The following is a 27,020-nucleotide window of genomic DNA, read 5'->3' on the forward strand; positions in this document are numbered from 1 at the left end:
TCATACATCAACCTGGCTGCAGGCTTCCTGCACATACGCCCCAAGTGACCGCTGACGTTGCAGTTTCTGCAGGTATATTGCTGATATCTGCAAGCTCTGGCTGGGTGTTTGCCTCCACACCTCCAACATGAGCCGTTGTTGGAAACAAAAGGTCCATTACCAGTCGATCATCTCTGACTGTCTCTGTAACTGTCCTTAAACGCACCATTAACAGGTGTTGTTGGCCCCATTACTGGTCGCTTGTGATGGCATGAATCGCTGTTCAGCTAGCCATTGTCTCTGTTGAATTCCCCCTTTGGGTTCGACTACATGCTCGGGCATGTCCGATTGCCCCTGCCTGCCTGGAGAACTGTGTCCCGCATTAACAATGTTGACTCCCTGTCCATTTGCTGCATTTAAGCCAAGATTTTTGTCAAACATCATTCTGGTCTCTTCCTCCCCAGAGATAAATGTCTGGGCCATCTAAGCCGCCGTTTCCAGGGTCAAGTCTTTGGTCTAATTAGTTTCCTGAAAACCCCAGAGTGCCCGATGCCCTCAAAAAAAAAGTCTCTCAGCATCTCCGCTCTGCATGCATCTGGGAACTTACATAGGCTCGCCAGTCGCCGGAGGTCTGCCACGAAGTCTGGAACGCTTTGCCCTTCTCGCCGCCGGTGCGTGTAAAACCGGTGTCTCGCCATATGCATGCTGCTCGCCGATTTAAAGTGTTCCCCGATCAACTTACTGAGCTCTTCAAAAGTCTTGTCCGCCGGCTTCTCTGGCGCTAGAAGATCCTTCATCAGGGAGTACGTCCTGGGTCCACAAACCGTCAGGAGATGAGACCTGTGTTTGTCGGCCGAATCCTGTCCCAGCCATTGCTTAGTGACGAAACTTTGCTGTAGTCTCTCAATAAAATTGTCCCAATCATCACCAGCACAGTACCTCTCGTCTGTGCTGCTAGTGGCCATGCTCGCGTGGTTTAAATCCCAGTTTCTCGTCGCCAATAATATGTCCTTACTATACAGTATAATTGCACACGAGGCTCATACTTGAGAGAAGGTCACTCTGTGACCAGTAACTTTTATTAGCCAGCACTGAAGTGATGAAGGTGGGTGGAGCTTCCCCTTTTACACCGGAAAGTCCAGGTTAGGAGTGTCTCCCACAAGTTCACCACCTAGTGGTCAATGTTCTCACGGTGTACAACTTAGGTCAGTTTATACATGGGTTTCAATGACAGTTGAACACATGACAGAATCCGTGCCGGATTTCGGGTTTTCCAAGATTTCGGACCTCGCCGCTCGCACTGGTGCTCAGGGCTATCCGGAGCCGGAGGGAAGGATTCCCGATCCCAGTGATGGTTCACCAATCCAGGTAGGGTCAGTGAGTCCGGTGGCTGGTCATCGATGAGCGGGTCCCTGGGGGAGTGTGGACTGATGGCGGGGTGCCATACAGAGGTGCTGAATTTCTATCACTTGCTCACTGCACCTTACATTCACGCTGATTCCCACCGCAAGCAGCACCCCCCCCACCGGTGCTGCGCTTTTTTGTTTCCTCATCTCTCGCTGCCCGATGTCACCAACTTGGATCAAAATGTCCAGTTTTCAGAGAATAATTCCGGATTCCGGATGACTCCATCCACGATGCGCAAAATGTCCGGTTTTCGGACAATTCCGGTTTTCAGAGTACCGGATTCGGGACGTTGTACCTGTACTAATCATGTAGCAGGAAAAGACCGCCTCTTCCCCCCAACCCCCCCCTCCAAAGCAGGTCCGCCAAAGCGAATTCCAACATTGTAACACTCGGGGAAGCATAGTATGGTGATGGGCTAGATTGGGATTCAAATTAATAGATGGAGTCAGAGGCAACTATCAAGGAGCACAGGCTCTTTAACTGCACATAATGAATCATTTCATAAACACTTGGGTTACACAATACCGTTATGCACTCCTGGTCTCATGCTAACCCAGCACATCAATACTTTGAAACTCTAACTGATTTAGCTGCAGAGTGAGGCAAGCTATGGTATAATGTAAGCAACCCTACCTCATTTTCCTCATGAATCTGAGAGGAAGAGGGAAAGGGAGCAGGAGAAGTAAATTGAAAGAAACTCCTGTTGCTAATGGAAATGATTCAAGTTGCTCCCTGCAGTATGTGGGAATTCTCACAAGAACGGGAGTTAGCCGCCAGACTGAGCTCCGTTCGCAGCTGCACCCCGTTATGAGTGGCATCGAGGGGCGAGGGAAGGACAATAAAAGGACAGAGAAATGGTAGAGGAAAACAGAAAGCAGGAGGGTACCTCGTGAATACAGGCACATTGGGGTCCTATGATGTCATTAGGACCCCGGTGGCATTTTACCGGCCTGATTGGGGCGCCCTCTGTTGGTTACCCTGCTCAGTTAAACCTGGTGGGGAAGACAAGGTGGCCCTCTAAGGCGAACCAAAAACTTTCATTAGGCTCCTCTACTCCCCACAAGGAAAGTTCGGACATCTGCTGCCCCGTACTCCCCACTCGCCATCCGCGAAATGGTCTCGATTTCCTCCCGCCCCGTGACTTAGGTTGGTGCCAGTTAGCGGCCTGTGGACTTGGATCTACCTGAAGCTGGCTCTTTTTGCCCAGTTTCAGCCGGCAGCTGGCCGCTGGGTTTTAAATGAGGCCTATTTGTTAAAGTCAGCCGAAGCCTCCAGTGGAGAATCCTGGGCAGCAAGGCTGATTGCCTGCCCCACGAACCACCCCCCCCTCCCACCAACTCCCCCCTCCCACCAACTCCCCCCTTCCCCCAGCTTCCTGCATGGGAATAATAATTCTCCCTTCAATAGTGGGAGCGTCATTCCAAATACACATCCAATACAAGCAATAAGATATAACAAGATTATGTTATAATTTAGCAATGAACTTGTAATGTTTAATTGTATTTAAATCTTGGTACCTTCTGGACCTGAAGGCCCTGGCGTTCCCTCTTTACCAATGTATCCTGGTTCACCACAGGAACCCATATCGCCTTTTGGTCCTGTTTCTCCTTTCGCTCCTGGTATTGAAATGTCATAATATGTGAGATTTAATCTGGCAATTTCACAATATCACTTTCATCCTCCTCATCCTTTTGGAGGTCCCCCCATTTTAAAATTAATTTGCTTCTCATTTCTTCCTTTGGCAGGCTAGTACATTCGCAGCCACGAACCGGCTCCCAAGGTCTTTTCCATTGGTGTTTTTAAGCTGGCCTTTAGGAGGGGACCAGAATTGGGCCTGAGAATAGCTCACGTGTGTATTCACTTCCATCAGTGTAGTGAAGTAGGCAGCCTTCACTCACTGGGGGGTAATGTTGACTTTGTTCAATCGTGTAAATTGGGTGATAGCGAATCGGCAGCCCGTTACACATCGCTCCTGATTTTTAGTTCCACTGACTGCAATATTTACTCTGAGGTCCAACTGGGTGAAGGCCTGCATTATCTCGGTAATAGAACCGACTCCAACTGATGTGCCTACTCAAGCCGATCAATGTTTCCTGGACCTCCTTGAGGTACAAGCTATGCCATTACCAATTACTGCAGGGGGAAGTTCTGTGCACAAGGGGTGAGTGAGTGGGCAGTTTCTTGCATTGGTAACACCTACCTTGTCATGTGAAACCATCATGCACCTTAAAACCAGTTCTATTGGCTCAGTGAGTAAATAATTGGGTGAGATTACGATCTTGAGCTTTTTCTTTTGGAGGAGCTGCCACAAAGTTCAGCAGCCAACGCTTCTGTTCTCACGGAAATGATAAAATGACATGAATAAAACCTAATCCTCTCCTAGATTATGAAACCTTCTACACAACTGTAAAGGAGCTTTTATTTAGAAGGAAACCGTGACACCCCCAGGCATGTAGGAGGATAAGGATTTGAGCACCAAACCAATGATTCGTATTGTCTCTTGATTTTCTTTAAATTTAATAATGGTTTCCTGCACTTAGTTGCTAACAGGAGGAGCTTACCACTGAAGGATATGTCTAACATTATTGCTATGCAACTTGATTTATAATGGACAATATGCAACTTCTTCATTTTTTATTTCAAAAGGTTTGAAATATGTAGCGACTTACCTGGTAGCCCACGGTCCCCCATTGCACCTTTTATTGTCATATTACATGAAACTGTTTTCATTCCCTTTTCACCTTTTTGACCTATCGTTCCAATCATGCCTTGTTTACCCTTCGGTCCTGCCCGACCTCCAGAACCTGCATCAGGATAACAACAAGGAAAACAGAGAAACATAGGTAGGTACACTACTTATTATTTTTAGCAGCAATATTTCACTGGAATGTTTTTTTTTCCAGATTCAGAGTTTTGAGACTTAAAACCTGTACATTTTGAAGTTTGTGTGATAAGTGTTACACCCAGATCTGGTGTACTCATCCCTGCCTCGGTGTACTCCGCCATTATTGATTAGAGAATGATGTGCAGCTCTGAATCAGAAACCATGAACAATAATGATGCTGGTCGCCATTCTGTCAGTTTACATGCTCAGTGACAAAGCCCACAGTTAAGAATATGCGCTGTGACATGTTAGTGATTGAAGAGAATATTGGTAGTAGGTTTCTGCCTGTGATTTGCACACGGTGAGTTTGCTATCTCAGCCATGCCACAGGACAGGTGCTGGTCGACAGAAAATGTGAGAAACATAGAGGGAGAGACAACCTAGTTGTTCTTACACACATCCTAGTAGTTGGTTTCATAAAGGCATTGCTATCGCCTCCTTTAATTCCCTCTGCAACATGTCCTGGGATGAGAGGGAGAGCAGACATTCTGCTTCTAGACCTGTGTCTCTGATGTTCTCTAAATAGGTTGCCAGCTCGTGTGCAAGAGTTCAGGGTGTTTGCGTTCATCATAACAGATGATCTATTCACGGGCAACCATCTAGCATTATATTTATATTTAGAGGTTGGTGAACAAATAAGATTGACAAAAATCTAAATGTCACATGCTTTTTCCTTAACGCATTGGATTTGAATATCTTGAGCCAAATGGAGACATTTATTTGCGATATAAGCTCCAACTAGTGGTTCAGACTTTCTGATTTTAATTACAATTTGCCTGGCGAACAAGAGTCACTGCATTTACAAAATAATTCATTGAGTGTAACGCTTTGAGACATTTTGATCATGTGATAAGTTGCTACTTGCTTGGCTTTACTAGAGAAATAATTCCAGAATGGAGGGAGATAGCAAACAAGGAACTACAGGTCAGTTGGCCTGACATCAGTTGTCTGGAAAATGCTGGAATCCATTATTAAGGAAGTGGTAACAGGGCACTTGGAAAATCATAATATGATTAGGCAGAGTCAACATGGTTTTATGAAAATGAAATCACGTTTAACAAATTTATTAGAGTTTTTTGAGGATGTAACTAGGAGGTGGAACCTGTCGATTTAGTATATTTGGAATTCCAAAAGGCATTCAATAAGATGCCACATAAAAGATTGTTACGTAACATAAGGGTTCATGGGGTTGGGGGTAATATAATAGCATGGATAGAGGATTGGTTAATGGACAAAAAACAGGGAGTAGAGATAAAAAGGTCATTTTCCGGTTGGCAGGCTGTAACTAGTGGGGTGCGGCAAAGATCAGTGCTCAGGCCTCAGCTATTTACAATTTATATTAATGACAAGAACGAGAGCAGTGTATCCAAGTTTTCTGATGATACAAAGCTAGGTGGGAATGTAAGCTGTGACAAGTGTCATGTCTGTAGATGCTCTGATAATGACTCCACGAGACAATGTGTTGTACTTGAACTGTAGTGACCTTAGTCCATTTAATGTAACTCCAGAGTGAGGATCACACATGGAGGCCTGCCTTTTACACTAGGCCTGGCACACCTGTACAGGTAACCTACAAGTCTCCCACTGCAGTGCCCTCTGGTGGCATATTTCGTAATAGTACAAGCAGTGACCATGTCGGATACATGACATCACTCTCCCTCAAGTCTTTAGTGCAAATTGCCTTTGCATTGACTGTGTTCTGGGCTTAGTTCTATCTGGGTGACCCTTGGAGGGTCGTTTCCATCTTGGGTGAGTTGGTGGTGTTTCGTTGGCAGTAGAGGTGCTGGTGGTTTCTGTTTGTGCGTCCATTCTCTTCCCCTCCCCCATACAGATTGTGCCGTTGGCTCTTACATTCATATACATTCAAGGCCCCCCCAAAAATTTGCATTTACAGTATTACATTTGTGGTACCGTAGTGAGGCAAGTACATCTGAATGGTGAGATACATACTTGGAGTAGACTTGGAGTCAGTGCTGGGGTCAGCACCGGTGCGTGAGGACAAACTAGTTCCAGAACTGCTGGATGGTGTCCAGGTAGTCTGATGGGCAGTGCGGTGCCCAGTGCTGGCAGTGGGAACCCGGTTGGCTCAAGTTGCCTGCTCTCGGGGCTTTTGTCGTTGCTCCTAGCGTCGGGCAGGTTCACAGATGCCTGTGACCTCCGTGTCCTCTCCTTGTGGCCCAGGTCGCTGCTGCTCCCTGAGGAGCAGTGGTCTGGCAGTGCGCAGGGAACTGCTGACTCGCTTGCCTGGGCGTTATCTGGTTTGGGATCCTGGCTGGTCCCAGTCCTATTTGGGAGAACCGTTGCGGGTGACCCTTCGTTCCCGGGTGTGGCCTTGGTGGTGATAGGTCTGAGGGCTGCGCCTTAGCACGGTTTGCTCTTTCAGGCTCGTGGTGGTTGGTGCCATCGGGTGCCTGAGAGGTGGAGTCGATCAGGGGCAGGGTATCGATACCAGTGCCGTTGCCCTCCTGAGATCACTTGCTCTGCAGCTTGTCTATATTAGCTGCTTGTGGCCACACTACATGGTGCATTACTCTGGTCCCAGGGATGCAGGCTACAGCATTGGGTAGCTCGCTGGACCTGTGTGCTCCCGATGGGTGTTTGCCCGCTACATTGGCTGTATGCAGTTGAAATCCTATATCGCACAACGTTTCATTACTTATTGTAAATAACCTGTAGCTCCGATCGCAATCACACAACTTTTCTTTGCTTATTGCATGCACACAACTCTGATCTTCAATTACACATTTTACATCTAACTCACAGTTGCTGTTACATTGATTGAGAGTGTGGAACTGTTCCTTTAAGTGTGGTGAGTTGCAGGCCTCCTTTAAGAGAAGCTTGCTATCTTTACCCCAATCCGCTTCTCCGTTTGGTGGCACGTGTTGCTCCATCAGCGCTGCACCTCGTGGTCTGGCCGCCGCCATCTTTTTCTTCAGCGCATCACCTCGTGGTTTGGGCGCCATCTTTCCTCCATCCATGATGTCGACTGTGGTGATCCTCTTCTCCCTGGGTTCTGCCACCGAGGCTGGGAAGTCTCTTCTGGATCCGATTTTCTTCCTCCGGAGTCCTGCCACTGGAGGGTGGAAGGTGCGTTCGGGTTGTCTCAGCTGGATCATCTCCACGCAGTCGTGCTGAGCGGTCTGTGCCTCGGGTGCAGTGCTGCTCTGCTCTCTGGTGCCGGGTCCACCCTCAGGTGAGGGCTTGCTTTGCCTCTGGGCGCGGGGGACGTCGAGCGCTGGAGGGTGAAATCTTCCCAACTCCAATGGATCTTCTCCATCCACCTTCTTCCGAGTAGCGTTGGTCCATCACCTGCAACAATCCACAGAGGTAACTTGTGCACCGCACCATCATGGAGTACCTTTACATCCGCACTACCAACGACTGGGATAAGTTCCTTGGTGTCGGTGCGCAGCTTTGCCTGAACTGGGACCAACTTGGATCGTTCAGCCTGATTGTCCCATAGCCTCTCAAAGGCTTCTTGATTCATTACTGACTGACTCGTCCCCGTGTCCACTTCCATGAAGACTGGAACGCCATTTATCTCGACTTCCATCCTCAACGGGGAACATTCGGTGGTGCAGGTAAACATGCCGTATAACTCATCGTGGGGCTGAGCTGCCTCTCTGACTATCGCTTCATAATCCGCGCTGGATTCATGGCCATCTGTAGACTCTTCATCAACACAGTGAGTCATATTTCTTTTACACATTCGCTGGAGGTGGCCCTTTGTGCTGCAGCCTTTACACACATAGTCTTTAAAACTGCACTGGTGAGCCTTGTGATTCCCTCCACAACGCCAGCATGGTGCTACTCAATTAGCCTCCCTTAGTGGACTCTGAGTTAAGGGACTCGGGGGCCTGTTCTCTCCCCTGAGAAGATTCACGTTCTACAATCCAGCCTCTAAAAGCCGCCATTCTATGTACAGTACTTGCTGGGTTTGAGTCCTGAGGATGAGTCATCCGCCTAGAGCCACAGGTCGAGGTCATGAATGCTTGGCTCATGGAGATGGCCTTCTGCAGTGTGACTGTGGTATCCGCAGATTGTAGCTTATGAAGAAGGCCCTCGTGGCCGATTCCGATGACAAAGAAGTCCTGCAGCGCTTCGGTGAGGTGTTCGCCGAAATCATACCGTGCCGCCAGCCTCCTGAGGTCTGCAGCATATTTTGCGATTTCCTGGCCTTCGGGCCGTCGGCGGGTGTAAAACTGGTGTCTGGCTGTGAGGATGCTCTCTTTGGGCTTGAGTTGTTCTTGGAGAAACATTACAAGCTCTTCGTACGTCTTCGCTGGTGCCAGCAAGTCCCTGACGAGGCCATAGACGGTGGGCCACAGCTGGTGAGCAGGATAGCTCTGCGCTTATCAGCCAGTGTGGCCGGATTGTTGCCTGCAGGTCGTTTGCTGTGAAGAAATGGTCGAGCCTCTCCACAAAGGCGACCCAATCAGCACCATCGGCGAACTGCTGCAACGTATCAAAGTTAGCCATTTTCGCGTGAAGGTCCGTAATCTCGTCGCCAATTGTTATGTCTTCAGATGCTCTGATAATGACTCCACGACTCAATGTGTTGTACTTGAACTGTAGTGACCTTCGTCCATTTAATGTAACTCCAGAGTGAGGATCATAAATGGTGGCCTGACTTTTATACTCGGCCTGGCCCACCTATACAGGTAACGTACAAGTCTCCCATTGCAGTGCCCTCTGGTGGCACACCTTGTAATAGTACAAGCAGCAAACATGTAGAATACATGACAAGAAGGACACAAAGAGCCGGCAAGGGGATATAGACAGGTTAAGTGAGTGGGCAAATAAGTTGGTAGATGTTGTGTAATGTAGGGATATGTGAGATTATTCACTTTGGTAGGAAAAATGGTGAGAAACTGTTAAATGTTGGTGTTCAGAGAGATTTAGATGTCCTCATACAGGAAACACAGAACATTAGCCTGCAGGTACAGCAAACAGTTAAATGGCATGTTGGCCTTTATTGCAAGGGGGTTGGAGTACAAGAATAAGGAACTCTTTGTACAATTGTACAGGGGTTTGCTGAGACCACAGCTGGAGTAGTGTGCTCAGTTTTGGTCTCCTTTTCCGAGGAAGGATAGACTTGGCTTAGAGCCGATGCAATGAAGGTTCACTAGATTGATTCCTGAGATGAGAGGATTGTCCTACGAGGTGAGATTGATTAGCTTGGGCCTATGCACGCTGGAGTTTATAAGAATGAGAGGTGATCTCATTGAAATATACAAGATTGTGAGGGGGATCGACAGGGTAGATGCGAAGAGATTGCTTCCCCTGGCTGGAGAGTCTATAACTAAGGGGCACAGTCTCAGGATAAGGGTTCGGCCATTTAAGACAGAGCTGAAGAGGGTTTTCTTCATTCAGAGGGTTGTGAATCTGTGGAATTCTCGACCCCAAAGGGCTGTGGATGCTGAATCGTTGAGTTTATTCAAGGCTGAGAGATAGATTTTTGGACTATGTGAATCAAGGGATATGGAGATCGGGTGGGAATATGGAATTGAGGTTGCAGGTCAGCCATGATCTTATTGAATGGCGGAGCAGGTTGGAGAGATGATATGGCCTACTTCTTATGTTCCACTGTTCTTACATTACAGCAAGTGTTTCTTTTCTGCACTTTCACCTGCGTTCTATCCTGTCCTTTACCTTTGTCTCCTTTGGAGCCTTGATGTCCGCGTGCACCAGTTGACCCTGGAGCCCCTGGCTCCCCCATAACACCAGGTTCACCTTTTGGACCTGTTTGAAGATTGAAAAAACAATGTCATCAGACACGGCCTGGAAATATTTATTTGATAAATAATAACAACTAATATTTAGGATTCTGTATAAATTATACTTCATTAATGTTTTAGTCTGAACTTCAAATTCCACTCACCTGCTCACTCCCCATACCTTATAATAAGATGAGTAAGATTTCTTTCTTAGGAATAGAAAATGGTCATTAGGCCCAATGGGGTAGAAATTCGTTGTGGCCGATAACATAAAATGGGCAGGATCGAATTGCCTACCTGTTAAATACCCTGCCAGATATTCCGTTCCACTGACTTCGCTGCAGTAAATAGAGTAAATCAGACTTAACTGAAGCAACTAAAGACTAAGGGGGCGAAATTGAGTGCATTTGGGGCACAAATGGCTTTGCGACTGGGCGCGGTGATGACATCGAGTCCCACCATATTCGGTGGAAGTTTTGCGTCCCGATCTCCTTCGCTCAGAGAACGTGAGGTCATCGCCGTGTGCATCATCCCGGTAGCACCCCAGATTCGGAATTGTCTTCTGCCCTCTGCAGCAACTGCAGGAGGTGAGTATCAGGCGGCTGGTCGCTTCGGGGGTGGATGCTTAAAGGCGAGGTGGCTGAGGTAAGTAAAAAAAAAACCTTCTTCTTCCAGCTGTTTTTGCGGGCTCCTGCCCACGATCGATTAGCCCAACACTCTGCTTTTGACAATGAGTTTCAGCAGCACCACTTTATATTTTTCTATATTTCGACAGTTTTCATTGTAAGACAACAATATATCGAATGCTTTACCTGATGCGCCCAGTAGTCCTGGTCGGCCTGGAGGCCCCGGAGAGCCATTTGGTCCAGGAGGGCCCGAACAACCTGGATTTCCAATCGATCCAGGAGTACCAGGTGGGCCTGGAATATCTAGTCCTGGAATTCCTGGATCTCCTGTGGGTCCTCTACTTAACATTCCTGTAAAATTAAATTTCCTAATTAAAATTGGTCACCTTACTTAAGGAAGGATATACTAGCTTTGGAGGGGGTACAGAGACGATTCACGAGGCTGATTCCGGAGATGAGGGGGTTACCTTATGATGATAGATTGAGTAGACTGGGTCTTTACTCGTTGGAGTTCAGAAGGATGAGGGGTGATCTTATAGAAACATTTAAAATAATGAAAGGGATAGACAAGATAGAGGCAGAGAGGTTGTTTCCACTGGTCGGGGAGACTAGAACTAGGGGGCACAGCCTCAAAATACGGGGGAGCCAATTTAAAACCGAGTTGAGAAGGAATTTCTTCTCCCAGAGGGTTGTGAATCTGTGGAATTCTCTGCCCAAGGAAGCAGTTGAGGCTAGCTCATTGAATGTATTCAAGTCACAGATAGATAGATTTTTAACCAATAAGGGAATTAAGGGTTATGGGGAGCGGGCGGGTAAGTGGAGCTGAGTCCACGGCCAGATCAGCCATGATCTTGTTGAATGGCGGAGCAGGCTCGAGGGGCTAGATGGCCTACTCCTGTTCCAAATTCTTATGTTCTTATGTTCTTAAATCAAAGAATCAAGGAATGTTACAGTGTACAAACAGGCCATTTGGTCCATCAACTTTGCCCCGTGTTTTCCCCCACATGAGCCACGTTATCTAATTTCACTCTCTTGCTCACTCCGCATATCTTTTAATATTCACATTTTTTTTCAACGATCTATCCAATTCCCTTTTGAAACAATTTAGACAACCAAGGTGCTATACAATAAAATAATTTGTAGTTAGACAAAAGGCAGAAGTGACATTTTAACTTGCATCAAACTCATGGTTTGACAGTAACAGAAATTATAATCTAATTTACAATTATAATCGTGCGGACTTGAGCGACGGCAGCAGTGGAGGTGGAATATCTCCGGCGAATTTAAAAACAACAAAAAAAACAAGCGTGACATCACAGGACAGCGAGTAGGTGATTGGTTGGTGAGTATTAACGTTTTTTTTTCTCCCCAAGCTAGGACAGCATTGTAAATAACTTAACTAGATAAACTAATTAATATAGTCAGAAATAATCATTTGAATAAAGTCTTTAACTAATTAAATAAAGTTAGACTAAGATATGGCAGAGCAGATTGTGTGTCTAGAAACATAGAAACACAGAAAATAGGTGCAGGAGTAGGCCATTAGGCCCTTCGAACCTGCACCGCCATTCAATGAGTTCAAGGCTGAACATGCAACTTCAGTACCCCATTCCTGCTTTCTCGCCATACCCCTTGATCCCCCTAGTAGTAAGGGCTACATCTAACTCCTTTTTGAATATATTTCGTGAATTGGTCTCAACAACTTTATGTGGTAGAGAATTCTACAGGTTCACCACTCTCTGGGTGAAGAAGTTTCTCCTCATCTCGGTCCTAAATGGCTTACCTCTTATCCTTAGACTGTGGCCCCTGGTTCTGGACTTCCCCAACATTGGGAATATTCTTCCTGCATCTAACCTGTCAGAATTTTAAACGTTTCTATGAGATCCCCTCTCATTCTTCTGAACTCCAGTGAATACAAGCCCAGTGAATCCAGTCTTTCTTGATATGTCAATCCCGCCGTCCCGGGAATCAGTCTGGTGAACCTTCGCTGCACTCCCTCAATAGCAAGAATGTCCTTACTTAAGTTAGGAGACCAAAACTGTACACAATACTCCAGGTCTCCTCACTTAAGTAAGGGCCTCACCAAGGCCCTGTACAACTGTAGTAACACCTCCCTGCCCCTGTACTCAAATCCCCTCGCTATGAAGGCCAACATGCCATTTGCTTTCTTAACCGCCTGCTGTACCTGCATGCCAACCTTCAATGACTGATGTACCATGACACACAGGTCTCGTTGAATCTCCTCTTTTCCTAATCTGTCACCATTCAGATAATAGTCTGTCTCTCTGTTTTTACCACCAAAGTGGATAACCTCACATTTATCCACATTATACTTCATCTGCCATGCATTTGCCCGCTCACCTAACCTATCCAAGTCACTCTGCAGCCTCATAGCATCCTCCTTGCAGCTCACACTGCCACCCAACTTAGTGTCATCCGCAAATTTGGAGATACTACATTTAATCCCCTCGTCTAAATCATTAATGTACAATGTAAACAGCTGGGGCCCCAGCACAGAACCTTGCGGTACCCCACTAGTCACTGCCTGCCATTCTGAAAAGTACCCATTTACTCCTACTCTTTGCTTCCTGTCTGCCAACCAGTTCTCAATCCAAGTCAGCACACTACCCCCAAACCTATGTGCTTTAACTTTGCACATCAATCTCTTGTGTGGGACCTTGTCGAAAGCCTTCTGAAAGAAGAAGGGCGGTAAGAGAAGGGATAACCGCCGTGGATAACCAAGGAAATAAAGGAGAGTATCAAATTAAAAACCAATGTGTATAAGGTGGCCAAGGTGAGTGGGAAAATAGATGATTGGGAAAATTTTAAACGACAGCAAAGAATGACTAAGAAAGCAATAAAGAAAAGAAAGATAGATTACGAAGGTAAACTTGCGCAAAACATAAAAACGGATAGTAAAAGCTTTTACAGATATATAAAACCGAAAAGAGTGACTAAAGTAAATGTTGGTCCCTTAGAAGATGAGAAGGGGGATTTAATAATGAGAAATGTGGCAATGGCTGAGACCTTAAACAATTATTTTATCGGTCTTCACAGTGGAAGACACAGAAACCATGCCAGAAATTGCTGGTCACAGGAATGTGGGAAGGGAGGACCTTGAGACAATCACTATCACTAGGGGGGTAGTGCTGGACAGGCTAATGGGACTCAAGGTAGACAAGTCCCCTGGTCCTGATGAAATGCATCCCAGGGTATTAAAAGAGATGGCAGAAGTTATAGCAGATGCATTCGTTATAATCTACCAAAATTCTCTGGACTCTGGGGAGGTACCAGCGGATTGGAAAGCAGCTAATGTAACGCCTCTGTTTAAAAAAGGGGGCAGACAAAAGGCTGGTAACTATAGGCCGGTTAGTTTAACATCTGTAGTGGGGAAAATGCTTGAAACTATCATTAAGGAAGAAATAGCGGGACATCTAGATAGGAACAGTGCAATCAAGCAGACGCAACATGGATTCATGAAGGGGAAATCATGTTTAACTAATTTACTGAAATTCTTTGAGGATATAACGAGCATGGTGGATAGAGGTGTACCGATGGATGTGGTGTATTTAGATTTTCAAAAGGCATTCGATAAGGTGCCACACAAAAGGTTACTGCAGAAGATAAAGGTACGCGGAGTCAGAGGAAATGTATTAGCATGGATAGAGAATTGGCTGGCTAACAGAAAGCAGAGAGTCGGGATAAATGGGTCCTTTTCGGGTTGGAATTCGGTGGTTAGTGGTGTGCCACAGGGATCGGTGCTGGGACCACAACTGTTTACAATATACATAGATGACCTGGAAGAGGGGACAGAGTGTAGTGTAACAAAATTTTCAGATGACACAAAGATTAGTGGGAAAGCGGGTTGTGTAGAGGACACAGAGAGGCTGCAAACAGATTGGGATAGGTTAAGCGAATGGGTTAAGGTTTGTCAGATGGAATACAATGTCGGAAAGTGTGAGGTCATCCACCTTGGGAAAAAAACCAGTAAAAGGGAATATTATTTGAATGGGGAGAAATTACAGCATGCTGCGGTGCAGCGGGACCTGGGGGTCCTTGTGCATGAATCCCAAAAAGTTAGTTTGCAGGTGCAGCAGGTAATCAGGAAGGCGAATGGAATGTTGGCCTTCATTGCGAGAGGGATGGAGTACAAAAGCAGGGAGGTCCTGCTGCAACTGTACAGGGTATTGGTGAGGCTGCACCTGGAGTACTGCGTGCAGTTTTGGTCATCTTACTTAAGGAAAGATATACTAGCTTTGGAGGGAGTACAGAGACGATTCACTAGGCTGATTCCAGAGATGAGAGGGTTACCTTATGATGATAGATTGAGTAGGCTGGGTCTTTACTCGTTGGAGTTCAGAAGGATGAGGGGTGATCTTACAGAAACATTTAAAATAATGAAAGGGATAGACAAGATAGAGGCAGAGAGGTTGTTTCCACTGGTCGGGGAGACTAGAACTAGGGGGCACAGCCTCAAAATACGGGGGAGCCAATTTACAACCGAGTTGAGAAGGAATTTCTTCTCCCAGAGGGTTGTGAATCTGTGGAATTCTCTGCCCAAGGAAGCAGTTGAGGCTAGCTCATTGAATGTATTCAAATCACAGATAGATAGATTTTTAACCAATAAGGTAATTAAGGGTTATGGGGAGCGGGCAGGTAAGTGGAGCTGAGTCCACGGCCAGATCAGCCATGATCTTGTTGAATGGCGGAGCAGGTTCGAGGGGTAGATGGCCTACTCCTGTTCCTAATTCTTATGTTCTTATGTTCTTATGTTCTTAAATACACCACATCAACTGGTTCTCCCTTGTCCACTCGACTGGAAACATCCTCAAAAAATTCCAGAAGATTTGTCAAGCATGATTTCCCTTTCACAAATCTATGCCGACTTGGACCTATCATGTCACCTCTTTCCAAATACGCTGCGATGACATCCTTAATAATTGATTCCATCATTTTACCCACTACCGATGTCAGGCTGACTGGTCTATAATTCCCTGTTTTCTCTCTCCCTCCTTCTCTCCCTCGCTCTCTGGACTACAGTATGTGGGAGTTTGTGGACAGCGAGACTGTCCCGAGCAAACACGTTTGCAGGAGATGTCTCCGTCTCAAATCTCTCTGGCTAAGAATCATTGAGCTGGAGCATGAGTTGGAGACACTCCAACACATCAGAAAGGGGAGGAGTATCTGGATAGTTTGCTCCAGACCTCAGTCACACTTCAGAGAAGTACAACTTCCGAATGGGGTTGCTGTGACCAATAGAGTGCAGAGTAAGTGAAACGCAGGTAAGAAAGGGAACAAGGATCCAGAGAAACTAATCCTGTCCAACAGGTACAATGTACTTGCTACCTGTGAAGATAAGGATAAAGGCTGTCAGAATGATAGCCAGAATGCAGACCTTGGCACTTTGGAGCAGGAGGCTGTCCTAAGGGGGGGAGGAGAACAAGGAGAGGAAGTGTAATGTGGTAGTTGTAGGTGATTCTATCATTAGGAGGACAGAGTGCATCCTTTGTAAGCAAGGTCGAGAGTTTCACATGGTATGTTGCTGACCTAGTTCCAGGGTGAGGTACCACCTCAAACTGGCTTGAAAGGATATTGAAGAGGGAGGGGGAGGATCCAGTCATTGTGGTCCATGTTGGGACCAACAACATAGGGAAGAATAGGCAAGGGATGCTGTTTGGGGAGTACCAGGAACTAGGACCTTAAGAGTTATAATCACTGAATATTTACCTGAGCCACGTGTAAACTGGCGTTGGGGTAAGCAGATTAGGGAGGTGAACACGTGGCTGAAGGAGCGTTGTGGGAAAAATGGGCTCCATTTCATGGGGCACTGGCACAAGTAGTGGTACAGGAAGGATCTGTATCCTTGGGATGGGCTCCACCTGAACCGGTCTGGGACCAGGGTCCTAGAGGAAAGGATACATCGGGACGTTAAACTAGTAAATGGTGGGGTGGACTCAGGTGGAAACTGTAGTACAAATAATAGTTCAAAAACAAACAAAAGGGAATAGAGTAGAGTAACAGTCAGAAATTGTGCTTTAGGCACAAAGATAAAGGGAAAACTAAAAGATGTAAAGTTATTAAACCAGGATCGAGAAATAAGAAACAGGTGAGTAAAACATTAGATCTGAAGGACAGGCTAGGGTGTGTGGCCCAAATAAGCGTTCTTTATACCTGTATAAGGAATACATGGGATGAACTGCAGGCGTTAATTCAAATGGAGGGCATGACATGGTAGCTCTTACTGAGACATGGCTGCAAGACGGTTAGGACTGGGAACTAAATATACCAGGTTATAAGATCTAGAGGAAAGATCGGGAAAATGGTAGAGGTAAGCAGGCAATGGACACCTCATGGGTATAATTACGAAGTAGGAATAGATTTAAGACTGCTGTGGGAGTTGTGTATAGGCCCCCTGGTAGCAGCTGTGAAGTTCTAGATTGTATAAATGCAAAGATTAGACAAACGTGTAGTAAAGGCAGAGTGGTTTTAGTGGGGGATTTTAACTTTCATATAGATTGGGATAGGCAGACTGGCACCTGCCAGAAAGGTAGTGAATTTCTTGAGTGTGTTCGGGATAGTTTTCTCGGCAACAAGGGGGCATGCCATATTAAATTTAGTAATGAGCAATGAGCCATATTTAGTTAATAGCCTAATGGTGCAGGATCATTTATCCAATAGCGATCATAACATGATCGAATTCAACGTAGTGTTTGAAAGGGAGAAATGCGAAACAGCTACTAAGATTTGAGATTTGGATAAGGCCGACTTCAAGGGGTTGAGACAGAAACTGTCCACACTGGGCAAATCTGTTACTGGGTAAAACGACAGAGGATCAGTGGGAGATGTTCAATGAAGAATTTAATGTGATACAGACCAGTTTATACCCCTAAGGGGCAAGAGCTCCACTTGCCAAAAGAAAACCATGGACGACTAAAGAGCTTAGGGACAGCATTAAACTTAAAGAAAAAGCATACAAAAAAACAAAAAATAGTACAGATCCTGGCGAATGGGAAAGTTACAAAGAACAGCAAAGGGTCACAAAACAGATATTAAGAGCTACAATAATGAGCTACAGAAACTTGCAAGGGATATCAAAATCAACACAAAGAATTTATTACAATTATGTTTGGAAAAGGAGGATAGTCTGGGGCAATATTGGCCCCTTAAAACGTGACATTGGTGATATTGCCAATGATAATAAAGAAATGGTGAACATGTTGAATACTTACTTTGTATCAGTATTTACAGTAGAGGAAGAGGATGGCATGCCAGGAATCCCAAGAACACTCATATTGAATCAGGGACAGGGACTCAATAAAGTTAACATAAGTAAAATAACACTCATGAAGAAAATAATGGCACTAAAGAATGACAAATCCCCAGCAACAGATGGTTTCCATCGCAGGGTTTAAAGGAAGTAGGTGAGCACATTGCAGGAGCTCTAACCATAATCTTCCAGAGTTCTTTCGAGTCAAGAACCATTCCTTTAGATTGAAAAACTGTGCATATCACTCCGCTATTTAAGAATGGCGAGAGAGGGAAACTAAGGAATTATAGACCAGTTAGCCTAACATCTGTTTTCGGGAAATTACTAGGGTCTATAATTAAGGACAGGGTGACTGAACACCTCACAAATTTTCAGTTGATCAGAGAGAGCCAGCATGGATTTGTGAAAGATAGGTCATGCCTGACAAATCTAGTCGAATTTTTTGAAGAGGTGACTAAAGTAGTAGACAGGGGAATATCTATGGATGTATTTATATGGACTTCCAGAAGGCATTTTATAAAGTCCCACATAGGAGATTGTTAACTAAGGTAGAAGCCCATTGGAATTGAAAGAAAATTACTAATCTGGTTAGGAAATTGGCTGAGTGGCAGGAGACAGAGAGTAGGGATAATGGGTAGGTACTCAAATTAGCAGGATGTGACTAGTGGTGTCCCATTGGAACCTGTGTTGGGGCCTCAACTATCCACAGTATTTATTAACGACTTAGATGACGGCATAGAAAGCCATTTTATCAAATTTATCGATGACACAAAGATAGGTGGCATTGCAGGCAGTATGGATGAAAGCATAAAATTACATAGGAATATTCATAGATTAAGTGAATGGGCAAAACTGTGGCAAATGGATTTTACTGTAGACAAGTGTGAGGTGTTGTGTCCTTAGATGCTCCGATAATGACTCCACGAGGCAATGTGTTGTACTTGAACTGTAGTGACCTTAGTCCTTAATTAGTTAACTCCAGAGTGAGGATCACACCTGGTGGCCTGCCTTTTATACTAGGCCAGGCACACCTGTACAAGTAACCTACAAGTCTCCCACTGCTGTGCCCTCTGGTGGCACATCTTGTGACAGTACCAATAGTAGCCATGTTGGTACTATCACAAAGTGTGCCACCAGAGGGCACAGCAGTGGGAGACTTGTAGGTTACCTGTAGGATACATGACATCACTCCCCACTGAGCTTTTAGTGCAAACCGTCTCTGCATTGACTACACTCTGGGCTTAGCTCTATGTGGGCTCTGTCTAGTTGACCCTTGGCAGGTCACTTTAATCTTGGGTGAGTGGTTGGCGCAGTAGCGTGCTGGTGGTTGCTGTTTGTGTGTGTGTGTGTGTGTGTGTGTGTGTGTGTCCCTGACCACGCCATTCTCCCTCCTGCACATTGATTATGGTGGGGGCTCCAAGCATTCACGTACATTCACGTTCAGGAAAGTGGGTTTTGCATTATTTTTGTGGTTCAGTGGTGCGACAAGTATATTAGATGCCTTATCGATGCAGTGAGGACAAACTTGTTCCGGAGCTGATGGGTTGTGTCCCTGTAGTCTGGTGGCAGCTCAGTGCCCGTTGCTGGCAGTGGGAACCTGGTTGGCTCACGTAGCCTGCTCTCGGGGCTGTTGCCGTGGTCCCTAGCATCGGGCCACCTCCCTGTCCTTTCTTTGCGCCCTGGGTCACAGCTGCTCCCTGAGGAGCTGTCGTCTAGCAGTGCACAGGGAACTGCTGACTCGCTGGCCTGGGCGTCGTTTGGGTTTTAGATCCTGGCTGGTGCTTGTTTCCTCTGGGGGAACAGTGGCGGGTGACCCTGTATCTACGGGTACGACCTTGGTGACGATGGGGTCTGGGGACTGTGCCTTAGTGCAGTCTGCTCCTTCAAGCTCGTGGCGGTTGGTGCCATCGGGTGCCTGAGAGGTGGAACTGATCAGGGGCATGGTATCGATACCGGTGCCGTTGCCCTGCTGAGATCGCTTGCTCTGCAGCTCGTATGTGTCGGCTGCTTGTGGCCACACTCCATGGTGCATGACTCTGGTCCCCGGGATACAGGCTATAGCACTGGGTAGCTCGCTGGGCTTGTGTGCTCCCGATGGGTGTTTGCCCGCTGCATTGGCTGCGTGCAGTTGAAACCCTGCATCGCACAACTTTACATTACTTATGCTGGACACACTGTGGATCCGATTGCGATCGACTTTTTCCACGCTGGTTGTATGTGCACAATTCAGATCAATAATTGCACGTTTTACATAATCGCGCGACTTTTCCTCACGGGTTGCGTATATACAATTCAGATTATCATTTGCACATTTTACATGATCAATGAAATTTTTTTCCTCTGACTTACAATTACTGTTACATTGCTTAAGTGTGTGGGACTGTCCCTTTAAGTGTGGTGGGTTACCGGCCTCCTCTAAGAGAGCCTTGCTACCTTTACCCCAATCCTCTTCTCCGTTTGGTGCCACGTGTTGCTCCATCAGCGCTGCACCTCGTGGTCTGGCCGCGGCCATCTTTGCCTTCAGCGCCTCACCTCGTGGTTTGGGCGCCATCTTTCCTCCATCCACAATGTCGGCTGCGGTGATCCTCTTCTCCCCGGGTTCTGCCTCCGAAGCTGGGAAGTCGCCTTTGGATCCGATTTTCTTCCTCCGGAGTCCTGCCACTGGGGTCTGGAAGGTGCGTTCGGGTCGTCTCAGCTGGATCATCTCCACGCAGTCGTGCTGAGCGGTCTGTGTCGCGGCTGCCGTGCTGGTCTGCTCTCTGGTGCCGGATCCAACCTCAGTTGAGGGCTTGCTTTGCCTCTGAGCACAGAGGGCTTCGATCGCTGGAGGGGTGAAGTCTTCCCATTTCCAATGGATCTTCTCCATTCATCTTCTGCCGAGCAGCTTTGGTCCATCACTTGCAACAATCCACAGGGGTAACTTGTGCACCGCTCCATCATGGAGTACCTTTACATTCGCACTACCAACGACTGGGATGATTTAATCGGTGTAGGTGTGCAGCTTTGCCTGAACCGGGACCAACTTGGGTCGTTCAGCCTGATTGTCCCATAGCCTCTCAAAGGCTTCTTGATTCATCACTGACTGGCTCGCCCCCGTGTCCACTTCCATGAAGACTGGAACTCCCTCTAGCTCGACTTCCATCTTCAGCGGGGAACACTCGGTGGTGCAGGTAAACATGCCATATACCTCATCATGGGGCTGAGCTGCCTCTCTGCCTATCGTTTCATAACCCGCACTGGATTCATGGCCATCTGCAGACTCTTCATCGACACAGTGAGTCATATTTCTCTTACACATTCGCTGGAGGTGGCCCTTTGTGCTGCCTTAGACATAGTCTTTAAAACGGCACTGGTGAGCCCCGTGATTCCCTCTGCAACTCCAGCATGGTGCTATTCGATTAGCCCCCCTCGGCGGACTCTGAGTTAAGGGACTCGGGGGCCTGTTCTCTCTTCCCTGAGAAGGTTCGCGTTCTACAGTCCAGCCTCTGAACGGTGCCACTCTGTGCACAGTACTTGCCGGGTTTGAGTCCTGAGGATGAGTCATCTACCCAGAGCCGCAGGTCGAGGTCATGAATGACTGGCTCACGGAGATGGCCTTCTGCAGTGTGACTGTGGTATCCACCGACAGTAGCTTGTGAAGAAGGCCCTCATGGCCGATTCCAATGACAAAAATGTCCCGCAGCGCTTCGTTGAGGTGGTCGCCGAACTTGCACGGTGCCGCCAGCCTCCTGAGGTCTGCGGCGTACTTCACGATTTCCTGGCCTTCGGGCCGTCGGTGGGTGTAGAACCCCTTGGGCTTGGGCTTGAGTTGCTCATGGATCAGGGTCACGAGTTCCTTGTACAACTTGGTTGTTGTCTTCGATGGTGCCAGCAAGTCCCTGATGAGGCCATAGACGATGGGCCCACAACTGGTTATCAAGATAGCTCGGTGCTTATCAGCCAGTGTGGCCGGGTCGTTTCCTGCCAGGTTGTTTGCTGTGAAGAAATGTTTTAGCCTCTCCATAAAGGCATCCCAATCATCACCATCGGCAAACTGCTGCAACGTACCAAGGGTAGCCATTTCCACGTGAAAGTTCGTCATCTCATCGCCAATTGTTGTGTCCTTAGATGCTCTAGTAATGACTCCACGAGGCAATGTGCTGTACTTGAACTGTAGTGACTTTAGTTCTTTATTAGTTAACTCCAGAGTGAGGATCACACCTGATGGCCTGCCTTTTATACTAGGCCAGGCACACCTGTACAGGTAACCTACAAGTCTCCCACTGCAGTGCCCTCTGGTGGCAAACCTTGTAATAGTACCAACAGTAGCCATGTAGGATACATGACATGAGGTCATCCACTTTGGATCTAAAAAGGATGGAACAGGGCACTTACTAAATTGTGAAAAGCTAAAAAAAAGTGGAGGTACAAAGAGACTTGGGGGTCTGGTACATAGATCATTAAAATGGCATGAACGGGTACAGAACTGATCAAAAGGGCTAATGTAATGCTGGAATACAATGGGGTAGAAGTTATGCTACAGCTATACAAAACCCTGGTTAGACCACACCTGGAGTACTGTGAGCAGTTCTGGGCTCCAGTACTGTTTCCTAATTTCACACCTGTAAGATGTGGCTCCAATTTTTATACTACAGGCAACTCTCGATTATCCGCACATGGATGCAACGGGAAACCGTTGTAATGGCATTTAAAATTCCGTGTGTGTGACATCACTTTGAAACTCTGATGTTCCTTTCGAATGTTCCAATGACAAAAATGTCCCGCAGCGCTTCGTTGAGGTGGTCGCTGAACTCGCACGGTGCCGCCAGTCTCCTGACGTCTGCGGCGTACTTCACGATTTCCTGGCCTTTGGGCCGTCGGTGGGTTGCTTTTAAGCGCTCTGCCTTGCCTCAGCTCCCGCTGCTACTCCCACACAGGTCCACTGCCTCTCATAGTTCATTAAAATGCCATGAACAGTTACAGGAAGTAATCAACAAGCCCAATGGTCTTTAGATCAAGAGGACTAGAATTCAAGGATTAAAAGATACGCTACAGCTATTGATAAGAGCACACCTGCAGTACTGTAAGCATTACCTGTAATGTCAACTTGCTCTAACGGAGAAATTGTTTACCCGGCATTGTCCAATCCCCGAGGGACCCGGGTAATCGAGAGTTGCCTGTATTTTATACTCGGAGGGATATATTAGCCTTGGAGGGAGTGCAGTGTAGGTTTACCAGAATGATACCTGGACTTCAAGGGTTAAGTTACGAGGTGAGATTACACAAATTAGGGTTGTATTCCCTAGAATTTAGAAGGTTAAGGGGTGATCTGATCGAAGTTTTCAAGATATTAAGGGGAACAGATAGGGTAGACAGAGAAAAACTATTTCCGCTGGTTGGTGATTCTACCACCAGGGGTCATAGTCTAAAAATTAGAGCCAGACCTGTCAGGAGTGAAATTAGGAAACACTTCCACACACGAAGTGCGGTAGAAGTTTGGAACTCTCTTCCGCAAACGGCAATTGATGCTAGAACAATTGTTAATTTTAAATCTGAGATTGATAGATTTTTGTTAACCAAACGTATTAAGGGATATGGGGCAAAGGCGGGTATATGGAACTATGTCACAGACCTCATTGAATGGCAGAATAGGCTCGACGGGCTCAACAGCCTACTCCTGTTCCTATGTCCCTAATTTGACTTCTGCCATAACATACACCATTGTTTGAGTATCACGTATTCAGTCACATCATTGGACAAATATATCCAATTGAAACCATTGCCTTCTAGATATTTATTTTTATTGTTCACAGCCCAAAGAGTCATTTTGAGGAGGTTAGCTGCAGCTGATATGAATGAGGCTGGGAGGACAGTTTGGTCATTTTGAATTCCCTAAATAACTTAATAAAATTCAAAATTTAATGAATATTACATATATAATGCAATTAATAACAAATTAGCCTCTTAGACTAAACATTAGCATAGCAATAGAAAGCAGAAATTAATGATAAATAGATGGAAGTAGTCATTTTCTGACTTTGCACTCCTGGTGAAGAGCCTTACTCATTGAGATCGCACGTCGGAAATTTGGGCACTTTATTGTTGCATTGTAATTAGATGTTGATCATCTTTACCTTACTTTATCCACATCAAATCCACTCTGTTATTCCTTAACTCATCCATTTAATTTACCCAAATCCAGAACTTATCATTCGGCCACACAGCTGGTTATGTGACCAGTGGTACACTTCTCCAGGTTGTTACTGAAGAGCATGAGTAATAGGAAGTAAAACTATTCAGAGCTTCAATTGTCATTGCCTCTCGGGTAAAAGTAAGGTTCTGACCTTACGCTCCCAGCAAAGAGCCTCACCTGCCAAGAGCACCTGTTGGAAGTTTGGGCCCAATGTTAATACACAAACTATATGCAAATGAATCAATGCCATTGCTTTATTTTCAACTAATATTTAAAATGATAATGCATGAATGTCACGAGATGATATTTTCTCTCTCAAAGTTCAAAATAAGAAAGAAGTGATGTAATCTCAATACCTTTTGGGCCAGGTGCTCCAGGTGGGCCTTCAACACCTGCAGGTCCAGGTATCCCTGTTCCTTGCGGTCCACGTGGACCTGATGGCCCCCGATTACCACAACCTCCAAGTTCACCTGCAAAGTGGAAGATACAGCTCTTTCAAACAAATACTGTTAGGTACCGCACAATGCACACCAAATGGACATTTTACGTGCCACAACAATATATCACGCACACTCGTTTCCGATCCGGTCATAACTGTGCAATGGTATTCACAAGGAAGGAAGCACTTAATGGAATATAAAACCTTTGTGCTTCTGTGCAGGTTTGACAGTTATTAAGTAATTTTTTCCTCCTTTGGTTGAAATGCCCACCCTCTCCTCCCCACTACCCGAATTCAATAGAGTAAACACATGCTTCTGTGTGTACTCTGGCACCCAGAAGGGCAGAACAATGGACTCCCACAGGATTCTGTCCTGGCACCCATATTATTCAACGTTTACACCAGTGAACTGTCCAAAACAAGTTCGTATACACCGATGAGATTGCCTTGGTCACGCAAAACATGAATCTGCCCATCACCGAGGAGACCCTGACTAGTGATTTACAGAGGATGGAGGCGTACTTCTGCCGATGGCAACTTCGGCTAAACCCTCAAAAGACCATCACCTCGATATTCCACCCCAACACCCATCGAGCAAACCAAGCTTTGAAAGTCTCCTTTTGCGGTGCAGAGGTAAACCATGCCAAAAAACCCTCCTATTTAGGAGTCATATTTGATCGCACCCTGTCATATAGACAACTTTTCCAGAACCTTGGGAAGAAACTAAAGAGTAGGATCAACTTGATCCAGAAACTTGCTGGATCCACATGGGGAGTAGACGTGCAAAGCCTCCGTAGGCAGCTGGTGTACTCTACAGCAGAGTACTGCTCTCTGGCGTGGCTATCAGGTCTGCAGGTCAAATCCGTTGATGTCCAGCTGAATTCTACTATGAGAATTATCACCAGGGTATTTTTATCGACACCAACACCTTGGCTGCCCGTGCTTGCAAACATCGCACAAACACACCTATGAGACTGCGAATGTGCAGTCTCCAGGGAATACAACTGTGACACCAGCAAAGACCTGCCGATCCAGGTCGACTTGAACAACCTACCACCAACCCGTTTCAAATCTAGAAGGTCATTTTGGTCCGTCGCTGAAGCCCTTCAGCGATCTCCCCTCAACCTTGATGACCGATGGCGAAATGCTTGGAGGAACTGTGACATATGGAATGGATTACTTATGGAGGACCCCACAGTACAACCTGAAGGATGAAACCTTCCATGCAAACAGTGGACCATCAACCACCTCAGAAGCAGTCATGGTAGATGCTCCATCGATGGAAGATACTGCATCCCCATCAGAGACTGTGGAGCTCCTAATCAGACCCTGGAGCACATTATTGAGCACTGCCCTCAGAGGAAATTTGGAGGCAGCTTACAAGATATCTATACCATTACATCGGAAGCTTTGGCCTGGATATCTGACTTGGATATTGATATCTGACTTTCTTTTCTACTACCATATGTACGAAGGAATAGAGTAGATCCAGGTACCTATAATCCCACGGAGAATGGCAAACATCCACACCCATCGCTCACACAATGATTTTGTCTATAACAGGTAGGGAACAATTTGCTGGAGATTCCTATAGAGACCATAAAAACTGGCATGTCCCAACCAATGTTCCCTGCGGCCGCACAACGCTCTAGCGGGCCAAAATTGCCCCTTTCTATAAGGCCTGTGACTGCGTTTTGGAGCGGTGTATGGGACCGTCTCGCCGCATTGCGCACGCACCGATCCCCTTTTTGGAAATTGCCCCGTGCGGATTTGCCCCACGGGAGTGCCGCCGCCACCGGTCAGTGCCACCGGTCAGTGCCACCGACAGCTTTTTCTGTCGGTGACCCTTTTTTGTGGCTGGGCGGCACGGTTCCCCCCTTAAAGGAGAGGTCACACTGCCGGCGACTTTGTTTTATTTTTTATTGTCGGCTGACTGCCAGGTCGGGCTGACAATTATGGCCGCGGGTTCGGCCAGGCTGCCAACAGCAGCCCTCCCCTTTAACCGAAAGGGAGGGACATTGTGACTCGTCGGCATGCTGACGTCACCAGCGCGACGCTGATGGCTTGGAGCGTTGGCCACTCTGACCCGACCTCACTTCCGCCCTGCTAATGGCGGCCACTCCGACCTAACCCCACCTCCGCCCCTGACCCGACCTCACTTCCGCCCTGCTAATGGAGGCCACTCCGACCCAACCCCACCTCCGCCCTGCTAATGGAGGCCACTCCGACCCGACCTCACTTCTGCCCTGCTAATGGAGGCCACTCCGACCCGACCTCACTTCCGCCCTGCTAATGGAGGCCACTCCGACCCGACCTCACTTCCGCCCTGCTAATGGAGGCCACTCCGACCTAACCCCACCTCCGCCCTGCTAATGGCGGCCACTCCGACCCGACCTCACTTCCGCCCCTGACCCGACCTCACTTCCGCCCTGCTAATGGAGGCCACTCCGACCTAACCCCACCTCCGCCCCTGACCCGACACCACCACCGCGACGACCGGAAACATGAGCCAAAGAGCTGAAAATCGCC

At 46.9% G+C, this 27,020-nt stretch overlaps 1 protein-coding gene and 1 long non-coding RNA gene across 2 annotated transcripts in view; one reads left to right on the forward strand and one right to left on the reverse strand.

Annotated features, from left to right (window-relative positions):
- LOC139266054 (collagen alpha-5(IV) chain-like) overlaps nt 1–27,020 on the reverse strand; it is a 369,608-nt gene that overhangs the window by 53,274 nt on the left and 289,314 nt on the right. The window contains exons 31-35 of the mRNA XM_070883888.1: nt 24,409–24,522; nt 10,800–10,964; nt 9,923–10,012; nt 4,056–4,190; nt 2,904–3,002 (exon numbers count right to left, since the gene is read on the reverse strand). Of these exons, the coding sequence (XP_070739989.1) occupies nt 2,904–3,002; nt 4,056–4,190; nt 9,923–10,012; nt 10,800–10,964; nt 24,409–24,522 (603 nt within the window). The remainder of the gene's footprint in view (nt 1–2,903; nt 3,003–4,055; nt 4,191–9,922; nt 10,013–10,799; nt 10,965–24,408; nt 24,523–27,020) is intronic.
- Nucleotides 4,185–27,020, forward strand: part of LOC139266056 (uncharacterized) — a 55,416-nt gene continuing 32,580 nt past the window's right edge. Inside the window, exon 1 of the long non-coding RNA XR_011593677.1 lies at nt 4,185–4,229. This is a non-coding gene — a long non-coding RNA (uncharacterized lncRNA). The remainder of the gene's footprint in view (nt 4,230–27,020) is intronic.

Source organism: Pristiophorus japonicus, chromosome 6, assembly GCF_044704955.1.
Source record: "Pristiophorus japonicus isolate sPriJap1 chromosome 6, sPriJap1.hap1, whole genome shotgun sequence".
Taxonomy (NCBI): Eukaryota; Metazoa; Chordata; class Chondrichthyes; family Pristiophoridae; genus Pristiophorus; species Pristiophorus japonicus.